At 35.1% G+C, this 9,103-nt stretch overlaps 2 protein-coding genes and 1 pseudogene across 2 annotated transcripts; all 3 read right to left on the bottom strand.

The window, feature by feature from the left end:
- Positions 1-686: 686 nt before the first annotated feature.
- Positions 687-1,786, bottom strand: LOC102879436 (olfactory receptor 10AG1). Its single transcript, XM_006918804.1, has 2 exons — positions 1,756-1,786; positions 687-1,462 (listed from the first exon to the last, which is right to left on the bottom strand). Exons 1-2 carry the CDS (start codon positions 1,784-1,786, stop codon positions 687-689), a joined length of 807 nt encoding a protein of 268 aa, XP_006918866.1.
- A 326-nt stretch (positions 1,787-2,112) lies between these two features.
- Positions 2,113-2,913, bottom strand: LOC102879187 (annotated as a pseudogene).
- A 5,122-nt stretch (positions 2,914-8,035) lies between these two features.
- Positions 8,036-8,728, bottom strand: LOC102878928 (olfactory receptor 10AG1). The gene has a single exon (XM_006918803.1). The coding sequence runs from the start codon at positions 8,726-8,728 to the stop codon at positions 8,036-8,038; it is 693 nt and encodes a 230-aa protein (XP_006918865.1).
- Positions 8,729-9,103: the final 375 nt, after the last annotated feature.

The following is a 9,103-nucleotide window of genomic DNA, read 5'->3' as shown; positions in this document are numbered from 1 at the left end:
TTTTTTTTGTGTGTGTGTCTCTCAAATAAGGCCACATCTACAGGCCTAGATGAACATACACTTAAGAGGGCAACATTCAACCCAATACACATTGATATGGATAGTTTAGAGTGAAACCTGGAAGATTCTAACACTAAATAGATATTACTAAAGTGAAACCTGAAGCAAAAAGGGAAGGAGTTATCAGAGGGCAGTGAGAATTAGGATAATAGAGGAGAGGGTTTGTAGTCTTAAAGAACCATGGACAGCGACTTAAGCGCTACATAAGGAAAATGCAAAGAGAATACTAAGATTACTCTGCTTCCGCCATCTCAGCTGCTGCTGGGTTCTCGTATTGGCTAAATCCAATGAGACTACAGAACAGGTTAGTAAGGATATCTGAAAGGAGGTAAGGTTAAAGAAATTATATCACAGAGCAAGATTCTAATCCTTGGTTATATAACACACCCGGTTAACCAACATTGTATTGCTCAGGCAATCTCTTAACTCACAAGTTCACAGTGAGAGGAAAGAGAGATGTTCAATTTAGATTGTTACAATCGAAATAATTTGTGCTTTGATTACAAAGAAGAACTTTACTTCACTCTATGAAACTAAAGTCCCTTAACATAATGTGAAGTTGCTATTATGATATTCCTCTTCATTATTTAGAAACATAGGCATAAAATTAGAATTTTTCTGTGTGTCTACATGTAGAAAAGAGAGATCACTTTTCCATTTCCTTCTGATTGATTTGTTTTGGGTTGCAAATGAGTGATAATAGCTGTTCCATAGAATAAGACCACAACTATCAGGTGAGAAGAACAGGTGTAGAAGGCTTTTGCCTTCCCGCTGGCTGATGATATTTTGAGAATGTTGGCAATAATTTTGCCATAGGAAACAATGGTCAACAGATATGGAACCATAATAAATACCATTGTAACTACATAAACTGTGATCTCATTCAGAAATGTGTCCCCACAAGCAAGCTTGAGAATTGGGGGGAAGTCACAGAATAAATGATAAATTATGTAAGAACCACAGAAGAGCAGAGAACAAATCTGACATGTTTGTCCAATTATGGCTGGAACTGCAACAACCCAGGCAGCAATGGCCAACTGGACATAGACTTTGTGATTCATAACCAGTGGGTAGGGCAGAGGGTTACAAATAGCCACATAGAGGTCATAGGCCATTGCTGTCAGGAAGAGACACTCTGAGCCTCCAAACATAAGGACAAAGCACATTTGTGCAGCACAAGCAACCAAAGAAATGTTTCCTTTCTGGGTCAAAAGATTCATGAGCATTCTTGGAATAGTAACTGTTACATAACAGATTTCTAAAAGGGAAAAATTGTTAAGAAAGATATACATGGGGGTCTGGAGTACAGGGTCAATTCTTGTTATCAAAATTATGAATATGTTTTTTATGGTTTGAGATAATGATAGCAGAGTAAATGTGAAGTGTGCATTCTTATTTAGAGCTTATTGTGCAGAAGTCATTTCTACTTATTTCACCCCCATAAAGAGTAGAATTATAGTACAGGCTTTTGCTATTGCATTTGTCTGGATTCAACAGTTTCTTTCTGAAATGATTGATCTATTTTACCTTCTTTCATTTTAAAGCATTTCATTTAAGGCTTTTGTTTAATATTTATTTGAAATGGGATTTAAGTCCTTCCATTTACAGTCTAATGAGAATCAGTTTTCTTAGACCAATCCTTTGTTACTGAGGGAATAAATGTATACAACATATATGTATTCCTACTTCATGTACCTCTCTCATTTATGTTAAATATGAAAACCATTAACCCAGCATACTGTTCAATAACTTTCCCTATGAACACCCCTGTACAGTGTATCATAAATATCAAGTAACTTTTAACTCAATCAATACATATGACCCATTCATCCCAATTTTTTAAAAATTTCCCTTAAGGTTCTAGTGTCATGTAGTTCCATTGAACTAAATACAATTCCTTTTCTCTATTTTCTCTTTGTAATTTTGCCTAATAAAATGTAACTTTGATTAAATACAATTATTATTTAGTCTGGGTATACAAATGGCTGGAGCCTATGAATGAAACTTACACACACACACACACACACACACACACACATCCACAGTGGTGTAACAAAGAGAAAGAAATTTGTCCATTACTGGGGAATGACTGGACTTTGGTCTCAAATATGCAATGTCACCAGACAAAGAATGAAGCCACAACCATGAGATGGGAAGAACAAGTGGAGAACACCTGGCTCACGCAATTGCTGATGACAGCTTCAGGATGGTCAAGATTATTTTCACATATGATCCAAGAATTAACATAAAAAGAATTGTAACAACTAAAACAGTAACCACATCAATCTACTTCTCCATCATAAAGGAGTCCCCACAGGCAAGCTTAAGTACTGGAGGTACAACAAAGAAAAAGTGATTCAACTGGTGAGATCTACAGAAGGGTATAGAGAAGATCTGGTAGGTGAATCCTACATGTACTGAAATTCCAGTCATCCAACAGCCAGCTGCCAATTGAACACACAGCCTGTTGTTCATGATGAGAGGGTAGAGTAATGGGTTGCAAATGGCCACATACCTGTCATAAGCCATAACGGTTTAGAATAAAGCAGTCTGTGGTTCCCAAGACCAGAAAGAAATACATTTGAGTTGCACAGGCCAGAAAGGAAATTTTTCTGTTTTGTGTGCAAAGATCTATTAACAATTTGGGAACAGTGACTGACACATAACATCTTTCCGAGGAAGAAAAGTTCCCAAGGAAAAAATACATGGGGGTCTGAAGGAAAAGATCCACCTTAGTTGTTATAATTATGAGGCTATTTCCCATCAGAATAATCACATAGATTATCAGAAACACCCCAAAAGGAAATCCTTGGAGTCGGAAACATCGGAAAATACAAGCAGGATGAAACTCATCGATACAGTGAAGTTTCCTTGAGGGGAATTCTTGTCCTGTGGATTCCATATAGGAACAAAATGACTCCAAGCTTAGAGGTCACTTCAGTCCACTGGGCCCAGTTGCAGAGAAGGACACATTAAATAAATGGTTTCTAATCTGGTGACCCCGGATAGATAACCGGTGTGTTCTGTTTGTTGGTTTTACATTTTGGGAATATATTTCAAATCCCAAAACCTAAAATTGAAATATGTAGAAACAGAAGAAAATCGTTAACTCTCTTCTTCCTGTTCACATTAACAATATGAACAAACAAATAACACATCCAAACTGAGAGCAATAAAATAAGAGGAAAGCATGCTGGGTGGCCTGGTCTAGGGTCAGAACTGCTCTAGGGATCTTGTGACATTCTCTAATGAGAAATGAACCTCCTTCATGATCATTCTGGTGCTTATTTGCTTTCTCTTTGTATTTTTTTTGCCTAGCCCCTTCTCGTTCACAGTCCATTTAGGTGACGTTTTCATGTTTGGTTTTATGTTTCCCTGTGAACTTCATCTCAGGTAAGTGAAGGGCAAAATCATCAGTCAGGTCAACCCTGGCCAACTTACTTCCTGCAGGCCCAGGTCAGGCCCAGGTCAGGCCAACCCTGGCCAACTTACTTCCTGAGAAAGACTTAACAAAAATCAGAAAGGTAAGGACTATAGCCTTGCTCCATCATAAAACACTTTTCATTTAATATAGTATAGAAATTTATATTAGTAACCACATAACATGACAAGTCATATGTTCACTTGAATTTTAGAATATGAAAAAATATATAAGATTCCATTTTACTATGTCCTCATCCCTCATGGTGCCCAACAATCTTGACAGTTCTCCTTATATGCTGTATTTTTGGCATACTTTAGGAGAAATTAGGCATTTATGGGGTAATTACATGCAGAAAAGGGAAAATAAAATGTGTAAGAGAATTTGATCATAAAGTTCACACCTGAAACCTGAGGAAATATAAAACCAACCTTTGTATACTTTTGACTACATAAATATGTACATATATAAGAATATGTAATTAATATATAAAATACTATGAATATAATATATTAAGTCTAATGCACATTTAAAATATCTATATTTGAATAACCATTAAAAAACAGGGTGCTAAAAGCAGTGTAGATTTAGCCTAACCAACTCCTTAAAAAATTAAGCATTTTAGATCAAGTAAGTTCAGTCTCTCACTCACTGTGCTGGGTCCTAGACTTCACTTTTGTGATTTCTGACTAGCCTTTGTTAACACTAAACAGTGAACTTTGTCACAGATTGGCGTACTCCAAAATTGACACTGTCCTGAATTTTGAAGTTACTCCCCCATTCCTAACTCCAAATTCATCTCAATTCCTACAGAATGCAACCTCCCTTTCTCCTGTCAAGACCCCAGTTCCTCTTCCCTCTCACCAATTCCAAAAGACTGAAACAATTTGCAATTTCCACTTTTCATTTACTTCTCCTATACTTCTCCCTTCTTAGTTCAATGAATCCTCTATTCTGACATTCGCGTTAATTTTTCACAGCATATCTTAAAGATAAAATTTCCCTCTTAGCTCACCTCTTCTGTGACTCAAAAATGTCAGGTAGAGGGATCAAGGACCTGGGACATTTTGGATTCAAATAATACGTTGTATAACCTGAGACTGAGGGCACTTCCCGAATCTTCTCCTTCCATTTCTATTTTGGTTTTTCTGGCCTTTCAATCTCTTTCTTCTCCTCTTTGCACATTTAGTTTGTTGTTTTCTTGTTTTATGTCTTCTAAAACCACTCAAAATTTCCTACCACCTCAGAAGTTATCCCTTGTGAAAAACAACTGCAACAAAAAGGTAACTGAATTTTCAGTGTTTCAGATCTATTTGATGAATGGATAAGGAAATCGATCGATATATATTTTGTAGTATAGATTATAGTTTATTATGGATAAATATTATGTATGTGTTATATAGAAAATATGGTAAATGCTAAGATGTTGACTGTAAGCGCTATGAGCTCAGTTTCTGTCTTTACAGGCTCATGGTGAAGTCAGATAAGTCATGTATCACCCTAGAGTGTGTGGAATTGACGTAGAGAGATTTACAGGTGTTATGGAAGCACCAGAGAATCTCTTAAGGAAGCAACATCTACTATGAGATTTCGTCAGATCTTAGAGTCAGATTTCAGAATTATTTTGTTATTGTTATGCTTTAGTAAACAAAATAAAACGTTTTCCAGGATAAAAAAATAATGCCCTCATATCTTTATTTAGTTTTGTATTCCAATAGCTACTTGAGTGCTTAAACAAGTGAGTATTTTATAAATATTTCCATCAGGAAAAATTTAAGTTGATTTCACTTCTCACTGACCCAAGAACATGACATTGAGCAACTTCAAATGGAAATTAGTTCTAGTGTGGTAATGTGTCCTTATTTAAACCATCAGAGTTTAATTTTTCCTTGTTTGAAAATAATGCATTAATAATATTGACCTCAGAGAATTGTTTTGAGAAGTAAGTTAAATGCTTGTTGTAAAATAGAGTTGCAGTTCTATTAGGCATTGTTATTAGGATCATTATCATACTTATTGTCATGCTTATTGTTTTTATCATTACTGTTTTAACAAATCTTTTCTTTTCTTTTTGAGCTTTGCTCATCTTTTATCCTGCCCTAGAAGTAGCCTTTTCTGTCTAGGAGAGAAGACAATGTCCATGAAAGTGTTTTGTCAGGAATACTGAGCTTAAAATTAGTAGACTATTTTGTGCTGTGTAGATATAAACCTGCAACAATATCTGGGGAAAAGAACTCTAACTTACTGGGCTTTTATTTTTAGTTTTTTTTCTCTCATGTATTCCAGTCTCCTGTACTTTGAGGACACACACACAAAAAAATAGGCTTTGTTATAGAGATATAAACAAAACAAAATAGAAAAAATTAATGTAAACCTTATGTGATATACAAAAGCTTCCCAGAGATAAGCACATTTGATATTTTTTTTTCCTGAAATCGATCTACACTCTCCATTAACTGTTAATGGTATTTTTCGTTTGTAGTATGGAAACTTCAGTTCCTTTACTATCTTTTCCGTTTATGATAAACTAGCATAATAGTTTATGCTAGTATAGTGACTTGATTAATTAAAACTGTTTTTTATTTTTGACAATTTTTGAACATTTATTATATATTAACCACCATGTTAATGCCTTTACCTGCATTGTTGCTTTCATTACATTCTAAATGAAGTAGGTACTATTATTATTTCAATTTTGCATAGAGCTGGAGGAAGAGAGAAACTAAATAACTTGTCCAACATCAAGAAGATTGTGTAACATACTGACTTCAACCATGGCAGTGCAATGTCAACGTCCATATTCTTCATCAGAATTCAATGAGCTTCATGAAACATTCAATAGTAAATCTTATTTTTAATTTAATATTCTAATAGCATCAATAAATTAAGAAATATAAAAACACAACATCGATGTGTTTTCTGTCCATTTTATACTCTTTCACTGTTAAAAAAATGAAAGACTGATTACCTATGGATAAAGTCTGTATGTTTTAAGTTCAGAAAATTTACCTCTTTAATTAATCTGATTGGAAAAAAAGAGTTTTCTTTGATGACAATTCTTATGTTGAAAAATAACACACTATTGTAAAATAAGTGTCAGAAAATCATTACTGCTTACGTATTTACATTGTGGAGAAACCAATGAGTCTTGCTTCTTTAATAAAGACAATGGTCTATCTAATAGAAACCTTTAATTTAACGTATTCAGGTATCCAATTCTGCCATTTCTATTTTTCCTGCAGCTCATATTTCACTTTAAATTCAGTGTACCTTTGGTAAAAATATCCCTGTATTCATTGAAACAGCATCTTTTCTCCATGATGTGTTGCATCTTTAACTCAATCCATTTATCAAGTGGTAATTGAGAAACAAACCAAGGCTGTGTCTGGTTGGATTAACACTGCATTGAAGATGGTCTCTGTGAAACACAGTCTGAGGCGCGCTAGTCTCCTGGCTACTCCTGTCCACCTTTCTCTCCACTGTCTCCTCATTTGGAGAGCAGAGGTAATTCCCCTTTGGGAAAGGCTGTACTAAGACATACACAGTCTTTGAGTTGGTCTGTAGTTACACATGAAATCTGTGGATACCAAATTTGAAATTGTTAAACACCATTTATTTACCTCAAAAATGTAACCTGGGAATTATCTAGAGTTCATGCCTCATCTATATTGTTTATGTGTTATGATTGTCTGTTCCTCCCATGATCATTTTTTTTTTTTAGTTACAGATATTTACAAAAGAAAAAAATGTGTCTGGACAGGAGACATAGTATATCAAGTCTCAAGGTTTCTCTAACAGAAAGTGAGGGTGGGAAAATGACATTAAGAAGGCTTGAACATGAGTGGAGAGAAAAGATAATGACTTCTAATTTTTGTCTATAAAGTTTTGGTAAGATATATAAAATAATTATTGTATGATTTCAATTCATTTTTAATTAAATTTATTAGGGTGATATTGTATAAAAAATTATGTAGATTTCAAGTGTGCAGTTCTATAATACATCATCTGTATATTGCATTTTGTGTTTGTCACCCAAAGTCAAATCTCCCGTCACCATATATTTGATGCCCTTTACCCTTTTTTACCTTCTCCCTACCTTTTTTCCTCTGCTAACCACTAAACTGTTGTCTGTGTCTATGAGGTTTTGTTGCTTTGTCACATTTGTTGGTTATTTTCAGTTTTATATCCCACGTATGAGTGAAATCATCAGATTCTCGACTTTTTCCATCTGACTGATTTTGCTGAGCTTGATATTCTCAAGATCCATCCATGTCATCAAAAATGGCAGAATTTCACCTTTTATGGGTGAATGATATCCCATTGTATATATGTACCACATTTTCTTTTTGCCTTCTTGATTTGAGTTTTTTCAAAATTAATCATTTCTTTAACCCTATGAAACTAAGGTCCCTAAGAATAAAGTGAGGTTACCATGATGACATTCATCATCATTATTTAGAAACATAGACATAAAATTAAACGTTTTTTTTTTTCTGTTGTAGCTACATGATCAACAGATAAGAATGTCCTTTATTGTAATTTCAAGTCTTTGTGTCATCGTAGTAAGTGACTTAGTTGTTTTCTGAGTGATACCATGATGTCTTTGTTCCTCAGAGTGTATATAATGGGATTCAATGTTGGGATCAAAATGGTGTAGAAGAGAGAGATCACTTTCCCAGTTCCTTCAGATTGATTTGTTTTGGGTTGCAAATAGGTGATAATAGCTGTTCCATAGAATAAGACCACAACTGTCAGGTGAGAAGAACAGGTGGAGAAGGCTTTTGCCTTCCCGCTGGCTGATGATATTTTGAGAATGTTGGCAATAATTTTTCCATAGGAGATAACGATCAATAGAAATGGAACCATGACAAACACCAGTGAAGCTAGATAGATTGCAATCTCATTCAGAAATGTGTCCCCACAAGCAAGCTTGAGAATTGGGGGGATGTCACAGAAGAAATGATTAATCCTGTTAGACCCACAAAAGGGTAGAGAAAAAATCTGACATGTTTGCCCGGTTACAACTGGAACTGCACTGACCCAGGAGGCAATGGCCAGCTGGACACACACCTTGTGGTTCATGACCAGTGGATAGAGCAGTGGGTTACAAATAGCCACATAGCGGTCATAGGCCATTGCTGTCAGGAGGAGACACTCTGAGCTTCCAAACAGAAGGAAAAAACACATTTGTGCAGCACAAGCAACCAAAGAAATGTTTCCTTTCTGGGTCAAAAGATCCATGAGCATCAGAAAACCCCAACAGAACAAACTCCGTTATTGTAGTCATATTTGATTTTTCTGATTTTAATTGTTTCTCCATCTGCAAATATGGTAATTTCAAGTTGGTTATTCATTTATGTTCTTGAACCTCATTTCCCCCTTCTGTGAATTGGATTATTTGCATGAATGTATTTCTGCAGTTTCTAAACTCATATGCACTATCACCATGCTCTGTTTCTAGAAAAGGAATTTTGAAAGGAGATGATGAGCATTTGAAACGAATCCAAGAAACAAAAGCTAGCATATGTTTTTTATACTTGTAGATAATGATATCAGAGCAAATGAGAAGTGTGCATTCTTATTTACAGCTTATTGTGCAGAAGTATTTTCTAATTATTTCAC

The sequence above is a fragment of the Pteropus alecto genome, unplaced genomic scaffold (genome assembly GCF_000325575.1).
Source record: "Pteropus alecto unplaced genomic scaffold, ASM32557v1 scaffold1418, whole genome shotgun sequence".
Lineage (NCBI taxonomy): Eukaryota > Metazoa > Chordata > Mammalia > Chiroptera > Pteropodidae > Pteropus > Pteropus alecto.
This window is presented reverse-complemented; position numbering and strand designations above follow the sequence as displayed.